General features: G+C 40.7%; 1 protein-coding gene across 4 annotated transcripts in view; it reads left to right on the top strand.

The window, feature by feature from the left end:
- The window catches only part of LOC126425221 (zinc finger protein 271-like), an 88,224-nt gene that overhangs the window by 28,184 nt on the left and 34,200 nt on the right, over positions 1 to 25,840 (top strand). For 3 of the 4 annotated variants that reach the window (XM_050088178.1, XM_050088177.1, XM_050088179.1), the window contains exon 4: positions 4,105 to 4,161. In XM_050088178.1, the coding sequence (XP_049944135.1) occupies positions 4,105 to 4,161 (57 nt within the window). Of the gene's footprint in view, positions 1 to 4,104; positions 4,162 to 7,156; positions 7,264 to 25,840 lie in introns of those variants that run through there. The other variant, XM_050088180.1, reaches the window with a different exon arrangement.

The following is a 25,840-nucleotide window of genomic DNA, read 5'->3' as shown; positions in this document are numbered from 1 at the left end:
TATAAATGGGCACTGACCTCTGAAATATTTTTAGAGCTCCATCACACTCCATACCTCCACTGTAACCATGATAATTCTTAGAACACTGATGTTCATTATGTTCTTTGATGTTACCATTGCAGGTGTGTAAGTACTTAGATAAGCACTCAACATCAATAACTTTTGCATTCTCCAGAGAATAAGCACTCAACGTCAATAACTTTTGCATTCTCCAGAGAAGTAGCACTTTAAACACCATTCGAGGGTCGATGTCCATGACGTTGCCATGAGCCATCAAGTGCAACAATAGTGTCCCTGAGTCCACTAATATTTACAGTTTCTTTTACTGAATGTTTCATAGATGCTTTAGACACAACTGTCAAGGCACCTAAAAATATTTTTATGTACTTGCTGAACCTACTGGGAGGAGGAGCCAATGTCCATCTAACCAAAAAATGTTTGAGCAGCCTTTTTTCCTTTTCCTATTGCATGCATTGCGTACACTAACTTCAAATTCACATAATATGAAGTATGCACTATGCACGAAGTCATTTTCAAGGTAGATTTATTGCAGGATCTACACAGAACAACTAATTTTGACGCTAAACCCTTCCTGCTACTTTGTTTTTCAGTTATTTCCAGACAGCCGACATCATCACATTGTTTCCTTTATCAAAGAAAATAAGATGCCCACATCAATAACAATAAATCCACTACAAACAGCGTCATTGTTAACACAAAAATGTGAATTACCAGGAGGCGTGCCATGTGGGAGTTTCTTCCCTGAAGAACTGATACATAGGTTACTGTCAACAGTGTGGCTTGCTTTGTTTGTGAACTGGTTACCACAGAATTTCCTTTTATTTAATTTCTTGATGCATGGCATAGTTCGTATTTATTGCACACTAAAGGATATGTACTTCCACAAATATATATATAGCACTTGGGCAACAAACTTTCAGTAACACATGGACAAACTGCTTCAGCGAAACAATAGTAAATACTAGGGAAGATAATCATTTACAGACACTAGAAAGCTGCACTGTTACCAACATACACAATGTATCATACGTATATTCGCTGGAAACAGAAAGCTCAGTTATTTTCGAAATAATATTGGTTTCTGTAACAGAAATAAAGGGGCCGTGGTGGCATACATGACCAATTTTTAAAATTTGCTATATATAGGTCATTTTTCGTTTGGAACCCTATACTGTATATATCGATGTAATCAGGAGAGACTATAGAATTTAATAAAGTCATAAGAAAATTTCGGTTTTTCCACCATTTATAAGTACCCTGTATCCTTAATACAGTCTTTTATTATAACATTTTAAATGGGCACACAACTATGTAGATGTATATTCACCTAAGCAAAGGTACTCTGTGGCTTGCTCTGTTGTCTTCCCTGATCATGTCCTCAAGATCTGGTTACCTAAGGAATGCATTTTATTTGCTGCTGAATTATATGCAATGTTTAGGGCAATGAAACAGATGAGCTGTGTTAAGACTGCTATGTTCAGAATATCTAGGACTTCTTCTTGCCTGAAAAGCCTGAGGATGAGGTGTCTTTATTCTGGGTATCAGAGCACATAGGTATTAGGGTAAAAGAAGTGGCAGATGTAACTACCAAGGAGGCATGTCATGATAATCAGATAGTTCACTGTGCCATCCCCCTACATGCTGTCACCTTGTTGTTGAGGTAGACGATCATGTGTTGATGGGAAGAAGATTGGCTGGAACTGACCGGCAGGAAGCTGAACTTCTAGTCAACTCCCTGTCTGTGGCGTACCTCCTTCCAGGCACCCAGATGGGATAAGGGCCTGTTCACTTGTCTCCACTTAGGACACATCCGTGGGACACATTGCTTCTGGCTCCAGCAGTGGGACCCTCCACTGTGCGGTGCTTGTGGCATAGGGATCACAGTACACCACATTTCAGTAGTTAGTGTGTTTTATTTCCAGACAAGAGGGCAGAGGCTAATTTACTGACATATTTGCTTTCTATTTTAACAATGAAATGGATGTGGTACAAGTTTTAAGGTTTTGTGAAGTGTCCAACGTGTTTCCTAAAATTTTCAGAATGTTTTTTTAATATGATTTATCAGTGTGGCTGGCTCACAAGGGTCTATTGTAAGTGATCAGTCAGACATTTCCATGTGTAATTATTTTAATGTCATTCTTGTGTTTAATGTGTTTTAATTGCCAGTTTTAGAAAATTTAACCAATTTTATGTAACAATGAAAATAATCTGTTATTGATAATATAATGTGAATGGACAGATAAAAAAATCTACTCACAAAGTGGCGGCAGGAGAACACAACACACACGAAAGGATTTAACTTTCACAAGCTTTTAAACCCAGTGGCTCCTTCTTCTGGTGGAAGAGTTGAAGGGGGAGGAAGGAGGGTGAAGGAAAAGGACTAGAGAGGTTTAGGGAAAGGGGTACACTTTAGAAAAGTCACCCAGAACCCCAGTCCAGGGGAGACTTACCGAGTTGGACCAGAAGGAAAGGTGGATTCCTTCTCATCCCATCCAGGAAGTGTCCCCTGACTCTGGGTTCTGGGTGACTTTTCTAAAGTGTACCCTTTTCCCTAAACCTCTCCAGTCCTTTTCCTTCACCCTTCTTCTTCCCCCTTCAACTCTTCTGCGAGGAGGCGGAACCACTGGCTCCCAAAGCTTGTGGAAGTTAAATGTGTGTGTGTGTGTGTGTGTGTGTGTGTGTGTGTGTGTGTGTGTGTGTGGGCGCATGCGCGCAATCATCGTAATGGGTAGTAAAGAGAAAACTACTTCAACTGAACATGCATTAGAATTCTTCTAGACAACTCACTACTGTTGAACATACCCCAGAAGTGTGGCTAAAATTGAATGGACTGGCACAATGGCTGTGATAAACAGTCTATTCATGTAGTCAGTGTTGTAAGGAAGAGGCAGTTACATTGTCAAGCTGCTTATTGCCACTGGTGGTTGTTAAATGCTTGGCAGGTGCCTAACCCTGTGGGTGACTGCTGATGGGGGCTGTGAGACGAAATATTACTCGTGACTTTTCTCAGTGTTCCAGTTATGACAGGCTCTGCTGGTCAGTTCTTATGAAATAAGACAGCAGATTCATGGTGGACGAGGTTCCTAACTTAGTTCATGGAAATGGGAATCTGATGTTAGCAATATTTGTTCACCAGGAGTCGTTTTCTTTTTACGTAATGTGAAATATATCGTAAATATTTCAATGAAAGCCAGCACCCCCCCCCCCCCCCCTCTCTCTCTCTCTCTCTCTCTCTCTCTCTCTCTCTCTCTCTCTCTCTCTCTCTCTCCCCCACTATCACCTCCACCTCCAGAACCATGACCACTCCCCTCCCTCCGGATGGGACACACTCGTCATTTTGAGGATGGATTCTACAGACGGTGGATAGTTTTTAAAATGCAGTAACATGGAGAAAATGTATTCTTTTGCTCTAAGCACTGCATGTCATATGTTTGTCATCATTGAGTTCGGGGTGAACCTTGTGACAGATATTATAGTGACAGCTGTCAGTTTCTCATATCATGTAGAAACTAACAGGTTATACACTCATTGTGGTCAGCTCTTCTCTGCCATTTGTTGACTAGGAATAAGAATTCTGGTTTGCAAAAGGTCCCAATTTTCTTTGTGTATGCATATATTTAATATATTATTGATGAGGCTAAATTAATTGATGACAGGTTGCTCCAGTTGCTGGTATATTCTTTATTTAGGTCAACCACTGGTTTCACCATTCAAATCCTGGCCATTTTCAGGTGAATCTGAGATGTGTGCACTTTCCATGTGGCAGTACTCTGTCAGCATTATTACTGTCTTTGGTATTGTCTGATGTGATTTCATCGATTTGTCTTCAGAAGAGGATAACGTGTTGAAGAAGCAGCTTCAAACGACTTACATCTTGCAGTATTGCCACATGGAAAGTGCATACACTTCAGATCCACTTGAAAATGGCCTGGATATGAAGGCTAAGGCTACTGGTGGTGGATCTAACCAGAGAATACATCAGTAACTGGAGCAGCCTGTCATTAACTGGATATATCCTTGTGAAACAACAGTCTATACATGGAGAAACTAATAAATTAATTAAATTTGTGTTAACTTTTGCAGAAATTGGAAATTCCTGAAGATCTCGAGGCATGTGATCCACTGCAGTTGGAGGAAGAAGTAAGTGAATTTGTATTTTGAGTATTTCCTTCTTATGTAAGCTAGGTATAAGTCCCATTATTAATAATGTAAGCAGATTAGCACTATAATGTGATCAAAATTGCTTGATAGTGGACTCTTCATGTGTTAGAACTGGTTTCCTACAATCAGGGTGCTCATTGCCAAGCCTAAAATGTTTGTTTGTTTGTTTCTTCCTGGCATTCTTTCTTGATATGTTTGGATCCCATATCGGGGGTATGACACATTTATTTTGTATTTCATCACACGTGATCAAAACAACAGAATAAAACACACAAATCATGATGATGAAACACGCACGTTTCATACACAGTAATAACCAAACATTACTGGATATTTCCGCAAAAAACGCGATCAAGTGTCACATGTACAGTTGTCATAATCTCAGAGATTGGCTTTTTTAAATATATGATTCATTAGCTTGTGGCTGATTTGGTGCAGTCTTCTATGAGTTCCTCTCTGTGCCAACTTCCTCAGCTCAGAGTAGCGCTTGCAACTTACATCCTCAGTTATTTGCTGAATGTTTTCCAATCTCTGTCTTCCTCTGCCGTTTTTGCCCTCTAGAGCTCCCTGTAATACCATGGAAGTTATTCTTGATGTCTTAACTGATGCCTTATCATCCTGCCCCTTCTTCTTGTCAGTGTTTCCCCCACATTCCTTTCCTCTCTGGTTCCGTGGAGAACCTTCTCATTCCAACCTTACCAGCATTCAGCTGTAGCACCACATCCCAAATACTTTGATTCTCTTCTGTTCTAGTTTGCCCACAGTCCATGTTTCACTACCATAGAATGCAGTGCTTCAGCTGTACATTCTCGGAGATTCTTTCTCAAATTAAGGTATATGTTTGATACTAGCAGACATCTCTTGGCCGGGAATGTGCTTTTTTCCAGTGCTACTCTGCTTTTGCTGTCATCCTTGCTTCGTCTGCCATTGGTTATTTTAGTGCCTAGTTGGCAGAATTCCTTAACTTCATCTACTTTGTGACCATCAATCCTGATATCGAGTTGCTTGTTATTCTCATTTCTGCTGCTTCTCATTACTTTCGTCTTTTTTCGATTTATTCTGGATCCCTATTCTGTGCGCTTTAGACTATTCATTCCATTCAGCAGATCGTGTAATTCTTCTTCACTTTCACTCAGGATAGTGATATCATTAGTGAATCGTATCTGTCCTTTCACTTTGAATTTTAATTCCACTCCAGAACATTTATTTTATTTGCATCATTGCTTCAATGTATACATTGAAAAGTGGGGACAAAAGACTACATCACTGTCTTACATCCTTTTTAATCTGAGCACTTTGTTCCTTGTCTTCCACTCTTATTATTCCCTTTTGGCTCATGTACCTGTTCTATATTACCCATATCTCGCTATAGCTTAATACTATTGTCCTCAGAATTTCGAACATATTGCATCATTTGACATTGTCGAACACTTTTTCCAGGTTGACAGATCATATGAACGTGTCTTGATTTTTCTTTAGTGTTGCCTCTTTGGTGCCTTTACCTTTCCTAAATCCAAACTGATCATCATCTAACACTTCTTCAGATTTCTTTTCTATTCTTCTGTAGATTATTCTTGTCAGCAACTTGGATGTGTGAACTGTAAAGCTGATAGTGCAATAACTCTTGCACTTGTTAGCTCCTGCAGTAATTGGAATTGTGTGGATGATACATTTCCAAAAGTCAGATGGTATATCACCATACTCATAAATTCTACACATCAATGTGAATAGTCTCTGATGGAGTATTATCTATCCCTTCTGCCTTATTTGATTTTCAGTCTTCCAAAACTCTTTTAAATTCTGATTCTAGCACTGGATCCCCTCTCTCTTCTAAATAGGCTCCTGTTTCTTCTTCCATCATATGAGACAAATCTTCCTCCTCATAGAGGCCTTCAATGTACTCTTTCCACTTATCCGCTCTCACCTCTGCATTTAACAGTGGAATTCCAGTTACACCATTAATGTTACCACCCTTGCTTTTCTTTTTCTTTCCTTTTTTTAATTTCATCGAAGGCTGTTTTTACTTTCCTGTATGCTGAGTTACTCCTTCCGACAATAATTTCTTTTTCGATTTCTTCACATTTTTCATGCAGCCATTTTGTCTTAGCTTCCGTGCACTTCCTATTTATTTCATTCTTCAGTGACTTGTATTTCTGTGTTCCTGAATTTCCCTGAATGTTTTTGTATTTCCTTCTTTTGTCAATTTTTCTTTCCAACCTCTGTTATTACCTTTTTAGAGATGTCCACTCCTCTTCAACTGTACTGCCTGCTGAGCTATTCCTTATTGCAGTGTGGCATCGATAGGTCATATCGACCTTAGACAACGTTAATCTTTGGGACTCAGGTCGCTCATCCAAGCCGCTATGTTAATTCAGTCTGTTCTTATACCTTGTACTGTTTGCATGTATATGATAATTGTCGAAATATATGTATGTGCAGATATTAGTGTGGACAGTTTATTCTGTATACTGCTATTCGTATCCTGTTCCCATAGCAGTATTTATAGTATTAGAGAACTTTAAGCATGTCTCTTCATTCCTTGGTGCTTCGATATCCCCCACTCCCCACCTTTACACATAGATTCTTCGTGACTAATCTATTAACCTCCAGCATACATTAGGTAAACTTTTTATGGTATTGTGTGAAGCTGAATTTTTGAAATCAGCAATTCACTGTTGTAACTAGGTCACCACAGTCATAAATATAATCCCATTATATAGTATTGTGCTGTAGTGCAGTGGTTAGCATATTCACCTCATGTACAGAAAGTCGTAGGTTCGAATCTTGTCAGAGGAACCAAATTTTTTTTATTTTGAAATCTACGTAATAATAAGAGTTTGATTGTTATTTTTATTCAGTTAATTTGTTTAAATTTAACTTTTTATTTCTAATTCTTTGCCACATCATTTTTCATCATCTTATTGATTTTTTATATTTGTTCTTATTTTTCTTCTATTATTGCTTTTTCATTTGGAAACTGCCTGTGCCACCCATAATATGCAACCAAGTGCCAGCGAGGACTGCTTATCAGTTGGTAATGCAGCAGCTCAAGTATCCAGTGTGAGAATGGTTTCATGTGACCAATGACTGCAAGGAACTAACTTTTAGCACTGAAACTGGATTTTTTTGTCTTTGAGTTCGCTCATGAAGGTTAACTTTAATCGCTGTGAACAAGCGGTTGTGCTATATACTGCATACAGTGATGTGCAGAAGGGTGCTGAAAACATTTTCAAACAAAAGTTAGTCAGTATTTTTCATAGAGTCATAAATATAATGAAAGGTGTGGGTTACCATTTTATGAAAATATAGCTTATGCAATGTTTATCTGCAGCAGTGTCAGTTAGTGTGCAACTGATATACAGGGAAGGAAAAACATTTTTATTTTATAGCCAATTTTGGTGTTACCTTTTGCATATTTCAATTATATTTTCCTATGTTTCCTGCTGGCTTGTTTCTCTTTACTGTTATTTGTTTTCCTCCTGTTCAACCATTTTCAACATTATGTTGGAAATATAATATGTGTCATTTACATTATATTTACTACACCATGCAAATAACTTTTATTTACATTACACCAGTGGTTCCCAGCTTGGCGGCAATTACCCCCCTGAGGGATAAAATGAAATATTCTGAGGGGTAGAGACTAAATAATCTGATTCTGTTTGTCATAAAACTAAATTATTTTCAAAAGATCATTTCTGTTATCACAACTTTGTAAGATTAATAGTAATTATACAAGTTATCAATAATTAATTAGTAACATTAATGTGGTGGAAGTTATATACTCCACACATGTGCTTTCTCCCATACAGCACTGGTGTTAAAAGTGAGACCTATATGTAACAAATGCTAAATATCTCAAGAAAATGTCTTCTCCAAGTTGTAGATATTACCTGCAGTAAATGAATTAATTGACAGCACTACGCTATAGTGCTGTACATATTATTATTATTATTATTATTATTATTATTATTATTATTATTATTATTACACAAAGAGTTAATAGCATAAGTCTTCCAATATCTGTCATATCAGAAGTAAGGAGACCAGCATTCAAGTGATTTATGAACAGTAAATATGGTGCACACATTTTAACTTGGTTGATTTTAAATAGGGTTGCAATGTGCAGGGTAACAAGTGCCACAATGCAGAGGAATAATGCAGGGGAAATTTGTTTTGTAACAAGCATCTACCCTCATTGTAAATAGTTTGCTTTCTTATTTGAGATAGAGTTGTGGATAGTGCTTGGGGTGCACCACAAATTTCTTTCTCATTCATTCTAACACACACGCAAGCATGTGCCCACACATACACACAAAAAAACTACGTATCACTCATATTTCATCATTTAAAAAATTCTACAGTTTAGTTAGGTGCTTAAGTTGGTGGTAATGTGTCTGTCTATCTGTGTGTGTGTGTGGGGGGGGGGGGGGGGCAGCAGTTGGCAAGGGGAGGGTGGGAGGTCGGGAGTACCGGCTAGTGTTAAATTGCTCTCAGGGGTAATACTTTAAGAAAGGTTGGTTACACAGATTTGAGAAGAAAATAGGGAAAACAAAACTTTTATGCTTCACTTGATAGTTAAAGATAAAATTAACAATTTAATGCGAGTAGATTCTTGTACAAACACAACAGATAGCTTTTCAAATGACAGCATTGTCACGATTTTTAGATTATCTTCCAAGTTTTTGGCACCTATCTGTCAACTTTTAAATGTGGTCACAGGCCTCTTGCTCTCTGCATTGGAAAACAGAATCCAAAAAGCCATCAGTGCCTCAGCTGCAAACTGCTGATTATCAACTTCTGTGACCTGTCTCAACATTTTCTCATTGCATAAACATTTGCTTTAGCAAAATTCTGAAGAGATTTATATCCCTTAAGAATATCTGCGCTACTAAGAGCAGTCATTCAGAATAGACTGCAAGAGCCTTGCTGTGTCCACATTAATGGAGTTCAAGCTTATTGTCCTTAACTTTGGAGACTGACTTGTTTTGATCCGTGGCCATGAGAATTGACAGCCTCATCTGAAGATGCAGCTAAGTACACTTCAATTCCCTCTTAACTTATGTATGGAGCACTTGCTTCTTTATCTTTTTTAAAATCTTGTTTGTTTAATCACTAAAAATTCCTGTGTCCACAATACTGGAACATTCTTCAAGCCCTTTTAGCTTGGAATGAAGTTCATGCAAAGTGGGATATTTCAATGTCTCTAAGAAAAGTCATATTAATTAAGTCACAGACGTGCTCTTTAATGAATGTGGCCTCCACTAGAATCCAGTTCAGTTCATCGTCTGACACGAATTGACATACTCAATGCCTGCATTAGACAGCTGTGGCATATCAACACTGTGGAAGAATTGAATAATTTCGTCAAAATATTCTGCCATGTAACAGTTCCAACATGTTAAAACTGGTAGAGTAATAACCTTGGCATCTCTGTTCCTTTCTTGCAGAAACTGCAAATACAATACCTCTTCTTGATGTTCGAAATAGTATTCTTTAAATTTTTTGACATTATGTTCATCTTCGTAAGTTCCTTTAAAAAATGTCCACAGTCAGACACTACTGAACATGGTTGAAGTGATCACCTGTGACTGTTTTCATAGAGTGAACATATTTGTTCATGTATCAGCTCGCAACTGTTTTCACATTATTGTACTGTATATTGTATTAATGAAGAACACGCAATATTGTGTGACAAATTGCGAGTTTGCTGCCATGAGAACATGTACATGTTTGTAACACACCATTTCTGCTTATTGAAAACTTCAGTGGTTCTCAACAACAGAGTGAAAAGACAAACTTCCTCTTCAATCAGTGGTTCCTATGATAGTAAAAAGATATCTTTTCCTGCTAGCTGCTCCATTACATCATTTTTTTTGTCATCGTTTGGTAGGTCACATCATCTTTGTTTTTGGATGTATTTTTCCCACGTGGAATGTTTCCCTATCAATTATTTAATTAGTTATATTATTTGATACTGTACTAGAAAAATACTTCATTTTATTAAAATTAAATTTTAACTTTAATAGTGTGAACAAACAAAACACTGCTCACTTTCAATGAATCCGTTCATCTGCTGATAAAAATCTTAAAGGGTTGTAGTTCTTCTGGAAAACCTGGAATTCTCAGGGAATTACAATTTATCTGGAAAAATAAGGGGAATATCGGGGAATTCTGTGTATTTTTAATGTGGCATTGGAATTTAATTCTATTGTAAATCACAAATTTTAAAGTATGGTACTTAATATTTGAAAGCATGTTAGTTACATGACTATTATTCCGTATAAACTATTAATGTTTTAAAATTTTGGTCATGCTACTGCTTATGGCTAGTGTATCTTGGGCAAGAGGAAAGAAAAGTCTTTATTGTTAAGATGCTTGATCCCCACTCACTGTAAATTACCATGAGCTTCTTATAACGCCCTCTTGTTCCCCATACTTGGAATTCTCAGGGGATCCTTTTTTTTCTTTTCCATTTTTTTCTGAGTAGTCACCCTGTCTAAGTTTTCTAGTTTGTGGAGTTGAATTTTGACCTTCAGAAATGTTTCCACAGTCCTTTGGCTCAAATATCCAAAGTTACCCTTTTTTTCCTTTTTCACAGTATAAAAATTAGCAGTAATTAGCAGCAGTGCTAATTTGAGATTGCTACTTTATTTGCAAACTGGACTGCTTCAATTGGTTGTCCCCTATGCTTTTGACTTTGTGTATGTTTCAAAATGCTGTCTTTGTGCTATTATGGAATTTTCTATTACAGTATTTATGAAACACTTCCGTTTTGAATTCTGATGCCATATTGACAGCAGTCACTGCAGTCTTTGATATTTTCACAGTCATCAATTATTTTAGCACATGTGTTCATCATCAAGATTATCATACAATGAAAAGAGACAGAATTTGTTCTTGTCAAAGATTTTCAAAGAATTTTGGAGAAAATATTGATAGCATTGCACTGCTGCAAACCTTAAACATCTGTGTAAAACAGATACACGACCAAAAACAATGTAGCACATCACAGATTTTGCAGTATTTCATTAGAAACTGCTGATTTCAAGCTGGTGGCCACATTCTCGTTTAAACGAAATGATCTGCCCTTACTATTACAGTTACCTTATGACTTCCTTTTTTCACAACAAATTTTATCTGTAACTGGTATATTTTCTGAGATATTTTTCTGCAGAGGTGAAGGTGAGACTCTTATATATTCATATTGTGAAGATCATTGCTCATCTTTCACTTTCAGCAATTTGAATGCTGCATAGACAAAGGTGGGTTTTCAGGCTGTGTGGCACCCAGGCTTTGTGAGTTGTGGCACCCAGGCTTTGTGAGTTTGCAGTAGACTCACATGCACTTTCCAAATATTAGGCTGCATGCTGTTAAAAGGCATAAAGATGGATACTTAAAATGCTAAATTTATGTAAATAATACTGTGCTTGTAATTTAATTACACTGACCAACAGTGAAAATGTTTTGGACTCAAAATAGTTAATTATCATGGCTGAATGAAAAAAATCACCATAAAAATGACAGATCAGCTTTTGCTGTGGAGATAAAGTGATATTTTCTTTTTATAGTCAACGTTTTCAGTTTGGGGGAAATTTTGTTTTCGGAGTTAGCACATCTGTCCAATAACAAAATGTAAATGTTCTTAAGCTGTTTGTAAGTCATAAACATAGATACTGTTGCTGTGACTGTGAATTTCATGTAGTTTCTGGTATAATTAAAGCAGAACCTTTGGTTTGAGAGTGCTTTTGCAGTGTAAAATTCATAAAAATGCCACAAAAATGTGTAAATAAAGTGAATAATTTTTGTTACATTTGTGGTGAAATAACATTTTCCTCTCAGAAACGCAATCTGACACCTCTTGTGAAGACTGCCTACCAGCATTATTTCAGTATGAAAGTAGGGGACAGGATACGTCTTCAGCTCCGTATATATGTTGCAACACATGTTCAGTTACACTGTAAGAATGGCTGAAATAGAAGAAACGACCTATGGCTTTTGCTGTGCCTATGGTCTGTAGGTTCCTGCCAAACCATTCAGTGAGTGTTATTTTTGCTTGACTCCACCTATAAAGCCAGGATTGTTTAGGAAGAAAAGAAGAACAGTTCAGTACCCGAATCGTCGATCTGCAAATTGTCCCATTCTGCATTCAGGTAGTTTACCAGTTCCTACTCCATCCAAAAATTGTGAGTTTGAAGTAGTAAATGAAGACAGTGTGGAACAAGGAGGAGGGGAGAACCATAATAGCCTTCCACATCCTGCGACCCTGAGTTTTGGGAAAAGATGATAAACTGCACAGACTGAGTCAAGCAGAATTTAGTGATCTTGTGAGACACCTTGACCTGTCACAGGAGAAGTCAGAAATTCTTTAGTCTTGGCTACAGCAATGGAATCTTCTCGAAAGTGATGAGTATAATGGCATATTTTAATAGACATGTATGGACATTATTGGATGAACCATCACGATATTTACGAACAACTACAGAATGGATGAATGCTATTCAAGCTAATAATTTTAATTATGAACCAGTCTTTCATAAAAAAACATACTGGGGAATTGCAATGACTTTACCATTAAGAACTTTTAGTTTTAATGGAATTGCTGAATGGTTCTATCCAAATGAAAATAGTACTTGGTTAAGAAGTATTTATCAGCCTTTATATACAGCTACAAATGAATATATGCATCATGATTATTATGAAAATGATGATTTTGGACGTATTTTTAATAGATTTTGACTGGTATCGTACAGAACATGTATATTATACAAATGTGATGCATTGTTTAGAACATACTGAATGGCAATTTCATCCATGGAACTTTTGGGCTGGTACACTTGACTTCTGGTATATGATTACATTCATATTCTTTGAATGGAACACAGAAATGTCATATTACTCATAATGTTGAAGATGGCGAACACATTACTCTTCCATACAATTATATAACTTTATGTAAACGATGTCATAGTGAATTTCAAAAATGGACCTACTATGAAGTAAATATAACTAATATCGATAATTGGATTCACCATGAAAATGATATATCACAAGATAATAAACATGACACACGAACAATGAATTTTAATACATTGACTGCAATTGGAGAATATACTACATTTCTCCGCGCATTTCATACTGAATGTGATATACTGTGGTGTAACAGATGTGGAATACAATGTTTTTATATTACAACTGATATAAACATTACTAATGATCCATTACGCTACTATAAAAACGGATTAGATGAATCATTCGAACACCTATGTGAAACTTCTCGTGTTTCATATCACGAATCTAATAATGGAGAAGAACAAGAAGCTTAAATACTTCAAACCAACTCAATTTGAAGTAAACATATTTTTTGATGGCATGTCTAAAAGCAAAACCTGAAATACATTCAGACAATTCTGATCTGTCTAACGAAAAGCATAGTTTGGACCCCATTACCAACCCCAACAAAGAGGATGATGATGATGATGCAGAAGATGATGATAATAATACAGATGGACTCGTAAGTGGAAAAACTAAAAGAACAACTTGAAGTTATAACCGAATTTATAACACTTTTGATAAAATGTCTACTTCTATTCAACACTTTGGAAGAAGCAATGAGTTCTATTTGCACTTTTGCAAGTATCACGAAGAAAGTAGTCAATAGTGGAATTTTAGACATCATGGAAAAGATACAAGAAATAATGGCTGCTACTACTACTATTCAAAACTTGCCATGAAAGCTATGGAAACACAAATGGGAGATCTCACACATTGTATCTACATCTATGACCAATATAAAAAGTGTTATAGTTGCATTGAGGAATTTCTACGAAAAATATTTGAACGACCAAAGACGTGTGGATTCTTTATGTTCTACATCGAAAAGATTAAAGAGGCAGGAGAGCACATCCACATCATCCACGCTTGTAACAGAACCAACAGACAATGGCGATGCGAGTTCTGGTGAACCATCAATTATCACCTTGGGACTCCCAAACACAAAATGGTGGGCCAATATAATGGAAGAAGAGACCAAAAAACTATCATCGAGTATTTACGTCGCTAACAACGAGGGGTTCGGTTTCATACTCTTAACACGACCCTCATCCTCAGAAATACATACTACAGTTACAAATATATCTTACGAAGCAAATAGCATTGAAAGAGAAATGGAATTGGTGGAAATACCACATTCAACATCACATCAGTCACATCAACTTGGAGAATATTTAGGATCCCAGAGCACGACTGTTACAGAAATTCATCGAGGAGGAACACAACTACCTGGAATGTTCAAAAAAGAGTTAATCACACTATCAGACAAACTCTCTTTTTCGAACCTCCTTTTGCAATTGAACGGAGTCTTACAGGTTGACACAATGAGACCTTTGCTGTACATTCTTGTCACTGAAGAAGTACTGTGAATTGGAGAAAATGAAGATGATGTATACATAAATGCATATGCTGACGACATAGCCATAGTATCAACAGATATGTAGAAGCTGCAGAACATTGAGAAAATAGATAAGTGGTGCAGTGAACACAAGCTATGCATAAACATAACAAAGATTGAAATGGTGATTTTCAGAAAAGGAGGCAAAACACCCAAGAATGCGAAAATCAACATCAGAGGACAAAGAATAAAAATCTCATCAGACTTTAAATACTTAGGGGTGACATTGCAGCCAACAGCCAAATGCTTCACAAAACGTACAACAGAACGTGCAGCCCACGCAATAATAGCAATACAGTACATCAAAAATATCTGCCTACTCAGTCTAGAAATGGCAATGAATTTATTCAATGCAAAAATCTTGCCAATCCTGGCCTACAGGGTGGAGGTTATATGGGGCCATCTGACAGAAAGAAATCTAGAAACACTAGAAAAGGTAAAATCGACTTATCTAAAAAGAGCACTAGGTCTCTCAAAGAACAACAAGATCTAGACTAGTGTACCTGCAAGCGAGAGAGAGACATTCCTAATTGGACATCAGACTTCGATAGATGATGCCACATACCAGGGCTTCCAGAAATCAACTGAAGATCATGGAGGACAAACAAGAAAAAGTATGGTCAGAGTTCTATGGCACTGAAGCAATTACGAACCGCTCATGGACAGCACCAAACATCAAACTACAACATGTCGTAACTAGATTTTCTAGTCACGGCTTTCATCATCTAATTTGCAAAAACAAAACTTATCATGGTCCAACCACAACAAGTGTGTGTGAACTTTGTAACAAAGCCTGTGAACGATATCACATAGACCTGAGTAGTAAAAGAGTGAAATCTAAAAATGAATAAACAAAAATGTAAATGTAAGATGTTAAGCAAAGTAATTGTATATGGCTATTTGGCTGCAATTTATTAAATAATAAATAAAAAGAATGGAATCCCTATAGAGGAAAATATACGTTCGAAATTCTCATAAATACTATTTCAAATATTATTTGTTCACCTGTACACAAATGTAAAGAAACTACTGAATGGTTGCAAGATTCTAAACTTGCTATTATGAAAGACGAAATTATTGATAAAGCTATTCATCATGTATGTATTGTACTTTCTAAATTTTCTGCAAAAGAAATGTGTGGATATATTCAAAATTCTAAATATATATATATCTAAAAACAAATATGATGTGACTTACCAAGTTTGGTAAGTCACATAATCTTTGTTTTTCCCACATGGAATGTTTCCCTCTATATAGAAAGCTTGAATTTTGTGTGTATGTTTGTGTTTGTTTGTGTGTCTATCGACCTGCCAGCGCTTTTGTTTGGTAAGTTTCATCATCTTTCTTTTTTTATATATATATATATATATATATATATATATATAGATAGATAGATAGAGGGAAACATTCCACGTGGGAAAATATATCTAAAAACAAAGATGATGTGACTTACCAAACGAAAGCGCTGGCACGTCGATAGACACACAAACATACACACAAAATTCAAGCTTTCGCAACAAACTGTTGCCTCATCAGGAAAGAGGGAAGGAGAGGGAAAGACGAAAGGACGTGGGTTTTAAGGGAGAGGGTAAGGAGTCATTCCAATCCCGGCAGCGGAAAGACTTACCTTAGGGGGAAAAAAGGACGGGTATACACTCGCGCGTTGAGGCGGAAGTGCAGAGGCAAAGATGTTGTTGAATGACAGGTGAGGTATGAGTGGTGGCAACTTGAAATTAGCGGAGATTGAGGCCTGGTGGATAACGGGAAGAGAGGATATATTGAAGAGCAAGTTCCCATCTCCGGAGTTCGGATAGGTTGGTGTTAGTGGTAAGTATCCAGATAACCCGGATGGTGTAACACTGTGCCAAGATGTGCTGGCCGTGCACCAAGGCATGTTTAGCCACAGGGTGATCCTCATTACCAACAAACACTCTGCCTGTGTCCATTCATGCGAATGGACGGTTTGTTGCTGGTCATTCCCACATAGAATGCGTCACAGTGTAGGCAGGTCAGTTGGTAAATCACGTGGGTGCTTACACACGTGGCTCCGCCTTTGATTGTGTACACCTTCCGGGCTACAGGACTGGAGTAGGTGGTGGTGGGAGGGTGCATGGGACAGGTTTTACACCGGGGGCAGTTACAAGGGTAGGAGCCAGAGGGTAGGGAAGGTGGTTTGGGGATTTCATAGGGATGAACTAAGAGGTTACGAAGGTTAGGTGGATGGCGGAAAGACACTCTTGGTGGAGTGGGGAGGATTTCATGAAGGATGGATCTCATTTCAGGGCAGGATTTGAGGAAGTCGTATCCCTGCTGGTGTAGTGTTGGCAGAAGAGCCAACACTGTGTTTCTAGAGGAGGCCGAAATGCACGCGTTTAATTACACGCTGACTGGCGTGAGGTCTGGAACAGGACAATATCTTGAGAATTGCAAATAAAGTACGTAGATGATGTAATACTTAACTTTAATCCATAATCGGTGTACATCGCTCTTGTACAGATATAATCTCCATTTTTACTATACACTGGTAATGGCGCCTTGCTAGGTCGTAGCCAATGACTTAGCTGAAGGCTATGCTAACTATCGTCTCGGCAAATGAGAGCGTATTGGTCAGTGTAGCTTCGCTAGCAAAGTCGGCTGTGCAACTGGGCAAGTGCTAGTAAGTCTCTCTAGACCTACCGTGCGGTGGCGCTCGGTCTGCTATCACTGACAATGGCGACACGCGGGTCCGACGTATACTAATGGACCGCGGCCGATTCAAAGGCTACCACCTAGCAAGTGTGATGTCTGGCGGTGACACCACAGCTGGAGAGCCACATTCAGAGTCTGATCCAGTCCCGGAAAGTATCCTGTCACAAGTGGGGCACTTTTGTGTTTCTTCTGTGGGAGGTTCTGTGTTTGAGAGGATGAGGAAGTGGCTCTGGTTATTTGCTTCTGTACCAGGTCGGGAGGGTAGTTGCGGGATGCGAAAGCTGTTGTCAGGTTGTTGGTGTAATGGTTCAGGGATTCCGGACTGGAGCAGATTCGTTTGCCACGAAGACCTAGGCTGTAGGGAAGGGACCGTTTGATGTGGAATGGGTGGCAGCTGTCATAATGGAGGTACTGTTGCTTGTTGGTGGGTTTGATGTGGACGGACGTGTGAAGCTGGCCATTGGACAGGTGGAGGTCAATGATGTGTCGACAGAAGTGCCGACACAGTGTTATTTTGAGGGGGCCGATAGGCACGCTATCTAACGCAGACGGGCGTGAATTCTGGAACAGGATAACTATTGAATGGTAGCAAGAAAAGTACGTAGCTGCTTTATACTTAACTTTAATGACTCCTTGTGATACATCTCTCTTGACTATACAAATGCGACTCGTAAGATACATGCACTGTTACAATTGGCGCCTTGCTAGGTCGTAGCCATGGACTTAGCAGAAGGCTATTCTAACTGACTCTCGGCAAATGAGAGGAAGGCTTCGTCCGTATTGTCGCTAGCAATGTCGTCCGTACAACTGGGGCGAGTGCTCTATCGTATATCGAGACCTGCCTTGTGGTGGCGCTAGGTCTGCGATCACACAGTGGCGACACGTGGGTCCGACATGTACTAAATGGACCGCGGCCGATTTAAGCTACCACCTAGCAAGTGTGGTGTCTGGCGGTGACACCACATTCCTCCCCCGCAAATCGGCGAACGGTCGTGTGATAAGGCTTCCGCCCGCTGTGGGGAGGACCCCATGTTGACGTATGCGATGAGGTGGGGAGCCTAACAACAGGCGAGGCTGTGCCACCCGCACCCGGCCATTCGGTCCGAGGGGATCTGGGAAACGCCTGAAAACCTAGTCCAGGGTGCACGTCAACATGCGGTGTATGCGCCCGTAATGAGACAGGAGGGGCCGAAGGGTCGACCTCCATTGCGTCGGGGTGCCCGACGCGCGATGACGTCATGTGGTCCGGAGCGGGCAAGAGGTCCATGGCGGAGGACGGCTGGTCACGGGAAGCGATCGGCGGCGCGTGACCCAGGGAGGCGCTTGGCGGCTGCAGCGAAGCGTCGAATGCGGGCGGCGCTGGCGGGAGAACAGGCGGCGGCGGCGGCGGCTGCTGCGGCGGCGCGTCGCCATGGGGCAAAATGGAAGGCATCGTCGGTAACACCTGGGGATGAGGCGAGCCAGTAGATGGGTCCCCAGGGCGCTGACCGGACGCACCGTCGCTGAAAGCAGACGGGGAGCAGCAGAACCCGTGCGACGACAGAGGCGCAGCTGATTGAGATGCTGACGCACCTCACCAGAGGCCCCCAAAACCAAATACATCGCGCGGCCGAGGCAGCGAAGAATGCGCCCTGCGAGCCAACGCCGTGAACCTCGATAGTTGCGATAAATTACAACGTCGCCTGGAGCAAAAGCAGGAGTCTGCCGCTGCACAGGAACCTGATGCGGCGGATGCAGCAAAGACATCAAGGTTCGATGAGGACGACCGTGGAGCAACTCAGCCGGCGAGCGACCATCTCAGGGCTGAGAGCGATATGAGGACAAAAAGAGCAACAACGCGTCCTCCCGAGAATGCGACTCTTTCAATTTCAACATCTGTGACTTGAAAGTCCGGACCAATCGTTCAGCGACACCGTTTGACTGAGGCGAAAACGGCACGGATGTCACATGTTGAATACCATTGGCCTGGCAGAATGACTGAAATTCTGCAGACATGAATTGTGGGCCATTGTCGGAAACAATAGTCTGCGAAAGACCTTCAATGCAAAAGATAGCAGACAACGCTTGGATGGTGGCAGAGGACGTCGTGGAAGACATCTGTACAACAAAAGGAAAATTACTGAAGGCATCGACCAGAACCAACCATCGAGCATTCCAGAATGGACCAGCAAAATCAATGTGCAAGCGTTGCCAAGGGGAAGTGGCTTTTGGCCATGCAAAGACTTTCCGCGGCGGTGCGGATTGTTGTTCAGCACACGTCATGCAAGAAGAACACACATTCGTAATCACAGCATCTATTCCGAACCAAGTACAGTGCTGACGAGCAAGTTGTTTCGTTCGCACTATGCCCCAATGTCCTTGGTGAAGAAGCCGTAAGACAGAGGACTGTAACGAACGTGGGACCACGACTCGGGACTGTTCATTATCAGAACGCAACAATAAAACACCACGTTGAACAAAAAGTCTCTCCTTGTGAGCAAATAATCGGCGAACCAACAAATCCTCGATCCGAGACTTTGACAAAGGCCATTGCGTAGCAACAAAACGCAAAACAGTAGCAAGGACAGGGTCAGCAGCTGTGGCTGTAGCTACACGACGAAAATCAATCGGAAACGATTCGACCACTTCATCGGTTTCCGAATCAATGAACATGCAAGCAAGTTCGGAAGAATCGAATGCTTTATCCTCAGCAACAGGCAAACGGGACAACGCATCGGCGTTTCCGTGCCTAGCAGTGGACCGATACAGGATATAGTAGCGGTACTGCGAGAGGAAAATAGACCAGCGAATGAATTTCTGCGCTGTACGCGGAGGTACAGGCTTGGTCGGATGAAAAAGCGATGTCAAAGGTTTGTGGTCTGTGATGATGGTGAAGTGACGACCATACAAGAAATCATGGAACTTGTTGTTTGTTGTTGTGGTCTTCAGTCCTGAGACTGGTTTGATGCAGCTCTCCATGCTACTCTATCCTGTGCAAGCTTTTTCATCTCCCAGTACCTACTGCAACCTACATCCTTCTGAATCTGCTTAGTGTATTCATCTCTTGGTCTCCCTCTACGATTTTTACCCTCCACGCTGCCCTCCAATACTAAATTGGTGATCCCTTGATGCCTCAGAACATGTCCTACCAACCGATCCCTTCTTCTGGTCAAGTTGTGCCACAAACTTCTCTTCTCCCCAATCCTATTCAATACTTCCTCATTAGTTATGTGATCTACCCATCTAATCTTCAGCATTCTTCTGTAGCACCACATTTCGAAAGCTTCTATTCTCTTCTTGTCCAAACTATTTATCGTCCATGTTTCACTTCCATACATGGCTACACTCCATACGAATACTTTCAGAAATGACTTCCTGACACTTAAATCAATACTGGATGTTAACAAATTTCTCTTCAGAAACGCTTTCCTTGCCATTGCCAGCCTACATTTTATATCCTCTCTACTTCGACCATCATCAGTTATTTTGCTCCCCAAATAGCAAAACTCCTTTACTACTTTAAGTTCCTCATTTCCTAATCTAATTCCCTCAGCATCACCCGACTTAATTAGACTACATTCCATTATCCTTGTTTTGCTTTTGTTGATGTTCATCTTATATCCTCCTTTCAAGACACTGTCCATTCCATTCAACTGCTCTTCCAAGTCCTTTGCTGTCTCTGACAGAATTACAATGTCATCGGCGAACCTCAAAGTTTTTATTTCTTCTCCATGAATTTTAATACCTACTCCGAATTTTTCTTTTGTTTCCTTTACTGCTTGCTCAATATACACATTGAACAACATCGGGGAGAGGCTACAACCCTGTCTTACTCCCTTCCCAACCACTGCTTCCCTTTCATGTCCCTCAACTCTTATAACTGCCATCTGGTTTCTGTACAAATTGTAAATAGCCTTTCGCTCCCTGTATTTTACCCCTGCCACCTTTAGAATTTGAAAGAGAGTATTCCAGTCAACATTGTCAAAAGCTTTCTCTAAGTCTACAAATGCTAGAAACGTAGGTTTGCCTTTCCTTAATCTTTCTTCTAAGATAAGTCGTAAGGTCAGTATTGCCTCACGTGTTCCAGTGTTTCTACGGAATCCAAACTGATCTTCCCCGAGGTTGGCTTCTACTAGTTTTTCCATTCGTCTGTAAAGAATTCGTGTTAGTATTTTGCAGCTGTGACTTATTAAGCTGATAGTTCGGTAATTTTCACATCTGTCAACACCTGCTTTCTTTGGGATTGGAATTATTATATTCTTCTTGAAGTCTGATGGTATTTCGCCTGTTTCATACATCTTGCTCACCAGATGGTAGAGTTTTGTCAGGACTGGCTCTCCCACGGCCGTCAGTAGTTCCAATGGAATATTGTCTACTCCGGGGGCCTTGTTTCGACTCAGGTCTTTCAGTGCTCTGTCAAACTCTTCACGCAGTATCATATCTCCCATTTCATCTTCATCTACATCCTCTTCCATTTCCATAATATTGTCCTCAAGTACATCGCCCTTGTATAGACCCTCTATATACTCCTTCCACCTTTCTGCTTTCCCTTCTTTGCTTAGAACTGGGTTTCCATCTGAGCTCTTGATATTCATACAAGTCGTTCTCTTATCTCCAAAGGTCTCTTTAATTTTCCTATAGGCGGTATCTATCTTACCCCTAGTGAGATAGGCCTCTACATCCTTACATTTGTCCTCTAGCCATCCCTGCTTAGCCATTTTGCACTTCCTGTCGATCTCATTTTTGAGATGTTTGTATTCCTTTTTGCCTGTTTCACTTACTGCATTTTTATATTTTCTCCTTTCATCAATTAAATTCAATATTTCTTCTGTTACCCAAGGATTTCTACTAGCCCTCGTCTTTTTACCTACTTGATCCTCTGCTGCCTTCACTACTTCATCCCTCAAAGCTACCCATTCTTCTTCTACTGTATTTATTTCCCCCATTCCTGTCAATTGCTCCCTTATGCTCTCCCTGAATCTCTGTACAACCTCTGGTTCTTTTAGTTTATCCAGGTCCCATCTCCTTAAATTCCCACCTTTTTGCAGTTTCTTCAGTTTTAATCTACAGGTCATAACCAATAGATTGTGGTCAGAGTCCACATCTGCCCCTGGAAAAGTCTTACAATTTAAAACCTGGTTCCTAAATCTCTGTCTTACCATTATATAATCTATCTGATACCTTTTAGTATCTCCAGGGTTCTTCCATGTATACAACCTTCTTTCATGATTCTTAAACCAAGTGTTAGCTATGATTATGTTGTGCTCTGTGCAAAATTCTACCAGGCGGCTTCCTCTTTCATTTCTGTCCCCCAATCCATATTCACCTACTATGTTTCCTTCTCTCCCTTTTCCTACACTCGAATTCCAGTCACCCATGACTATTAAATTTTCGTCTCCCTTCACAATCTGAATAATTTCTTTTATTTCATCAAACATTTCTTCAATTTCTTCGTCTTCTGCAGAGCTAGTTGGCATATAAACTTGTACTACTGTAGTAGGTGTGGGCTTCGTATCTATCTTGGCCACAATAATGCGTTCCTCATGGAACTTAGTAACACCAAACACGAGAGCCAAAGCTTCTTTCTCTATCTGGGAATAATTTCTTTGCGCAGACGAGAGCAATTTGGACGCAAAGGCAATAGGGCGATCATGGGAGCCAACTTTGTGCGCAAGCACAGCACCGATCCCGAAATCCGATGCATCTACCATCAACAAAAGGGGTTTCTGGGGATCGAAAGGCATGAGGCAAGTATTAGAAAGCAACGCCGATTTCAACTGGCGAAAGGCGCGTTCGCATTCCGTCGTCCAGACGAACGGAACACCTGTACGGCGCAAGCGATGAAGCGGAGCTGAAATGGAAGAGGCATTGCGCACATATTTATGATAATAGTTAATTTTACCCAACACACTCTGTAGCTGTTTCACATGCTGCGGCGAAGGCAATTCTTGTATGGCACGGAGGTGCTCTGGACTCGGATGTATGCCTTGGGCATTAATGACATGTCCCAGGTATGGTAAGTCACGAGCAAAAAACACACATTTGTCCTTCCTCAAGCGAAGACCATTTTGTCGCAAGACCTGAAGTAATGTTCGTAGGTTCGCAAGATGATCTTCTTCTGTCTGTCCGGAGATCACTATATCGTCCAGATAGTTGGCTGCAGTAGGGACCGACGCACAAATAGTTTGTAAATATTGCTGAAACAATGCAGGGGTGGATGCACACCCGAATGGCAGTCTTTTGAATCGGTACAATCCAAGATGCGTGTTAACCACCAATACGCGCTGGAATTCGTCGTCCACCGGTATTTGCAAGTACGCATCGGCTAGGTCCAACTTTGAAAAATATTTTCCCGGGCACAGTTTAGCAAAAAGATCTTCCGGGCGGGGCAAAGGAAAAGTAGCAGTCACTAGTTGTGGATTCACTGTGGCCTTGAAGTCCACGCAAAGTCTCAATTTTCCGGAAGGTTTTGGCAAAATTACTAAGGGTGAGGCCCAGAGAGAAGCTTGCACACGTTCAATTACACGCTGTGATTCTAGATCGTTTAATGTTCTTGCGACCTCATCACGCAATGCGTGGGGAACATTGCGCGCTCTGAAAAATTTCGGTTGCGCGTTTACTTTCAGTTCCAAATGTGCTTCATAGTTTTTAGCACAACCTAAGCCCGGTGCAAAAATGTCTGCAAATTCGTCACAGAGACGAGAAACACTGTCTGAAGGCACAGTTTGATTCACTGATAGGACCTGATTTACAATAGACATGTTAAACAACTGAAATAAGTCTAAACCAAACAAGTTCACTGCAGTAGAAGAACGAAGAACGTAAAATGACACAAGTTTCGTTTGTCCCTTGTATGTTGCAAGAAGGCTGCACTGTCCTAACACAGGAATTTTCTGTCTGGAATATGTGGTTAGCTTAACATTTGCGGAACGCAACGGAGGTTTGCCCAGTTGTTTGTACGTGTCGTTATTGAGCAATGAAACTGCAGCTCCGGTATCGAGCTGGAATGGTATGACCTTGCCATTAAAGTCCAAATCTACAAAAAAGTTTATTGTCCTGCTGACGACAAGAGCGACTGTCTCGTGCAATTTGAACAGACACTGGTACAGAATCACTTGCTAATTGACGTGATTTCCGGCGACGTCGACGCACAGTTGTTGTGGGACGAACACAGGCACTGTTAGAGAAATTGTCACTGGACGAAGTGGAATTAATGACATGAATGTCCATGGGCGAAGGTCCACGAGCCTGAGTGTCCTTGGTTCGATTCCGGCGCGAAGCAAAGGGCCGGGAATGGTTGTGATTGTCTGATCTGAGCTTTTTCTGGCAAACACTTTGAACATGTCCTTTCCTATTGCAGAAAAAGCAAATAGCTTGGCGTGACGGGCAATGTTCACGCGAATGTCTAGTAGCACACCGCGGGCATGATTTCACTGCATTTGTGTGCTGGCGCGGCACACCTGGTTTAGAGCGCGGCGGCAGCTGCGTCGAAGTCCGCGAGGGCCGGTTACCGGGCCGCGCACCGCGTCCAGCGGGCCGGTTAATGTTACACACGGCTGGCGAAGTTTCAAAAGATTCCTGAGCACAGTCAAGTGTGTCTTGTCTATCCAATATGTCTATCACTTGTTGAAGGGAGGGATTTACTAGTTTCAAAATTTGCTCCCGTATGCGAACATCAGAAACGTTCTGTGCAATTGCATCACGCACCATTGTATCTGAATAAGAAAGACCACAGTCACAGTCAAAGGCACAGTCCCTAGTAAGTCCTTGCAATGTTGCTACCCGCTCCCTATTAGTTTGACCGGCCGTACGTTTCGTACGAAAAAACGTATACCGTTTTGCAACCACATTAACTGTTTCTTTGAAATAGGCATCTAAAGCAGACAAAATTTCTTCGTAGGAAAGAGTTGCTACGTCGCGTCGGGGAAACAATTTCACTATCACACGGTAGGTGGACACACCGACACAAGAAAGCAAAAACGGCTGCCGCTCATTACCTTGAATTCTGTAGGCAGCTAGATGAAAGGCGAACTGTCGGGACCATTCTGGCCACGACTCGTGCGCCTCATTAAAAATGCGAAATGGCGGTGCAACTGCATGGTGTGGCTGCGGTAACGGTGAAGCGGCGGCCGCCACATCGGTTTGAATGGCTCGTTGACCCTGGACGAGCTGTCCAAGGGCATCCAATAATGCCTGCGTCTGCTGATTCTGCAAGCGATAAAATTCGGACAGTACATCTGGAGATTGTGGCGAAGCCATGACACAAATAAATGTAAGCAATCAGAAAGAACACTTTTCCTTTAAGCCGCGTCGCCAAATGATGTGTCGACAGAAGTGCCAACACAGTGTTATTTTGAGGGGGCCGATCGGCACGCTATCTAACGCAGACGGGCGTGAATTCTGGAACAGGATAACTATTGAATGGTAGCAAGAAAAGTACGTAGCTGCTTTATACTTAACTTTAATGACTCCTTGTGATACATCTCTCTTGACTATACAAATGCGACTCGTAAGATACATGCACTGTTACAATTGGCGCCT

The sequence above is a fragment of the Schistocerca serialis genome, chromosome 10 (genome assembly GCF_023864345.2).
Source record: "Schistocerca serialis cubense isolate TAMUIC-IGC-003099 chromosome 10, iqSchSeri2.2, whole genome shotgun sequence".
Taxonomy (NCBI): domain Eukaryota; kingdom Metazoa; phylum Arthropoda; class Insecta; order Orthoptera; family Acrididae; genus Schistocerca; species Schistocerca serialis.
This window is presented reverse-complemented; position numbering and strand designations above follow the sequence as displayed.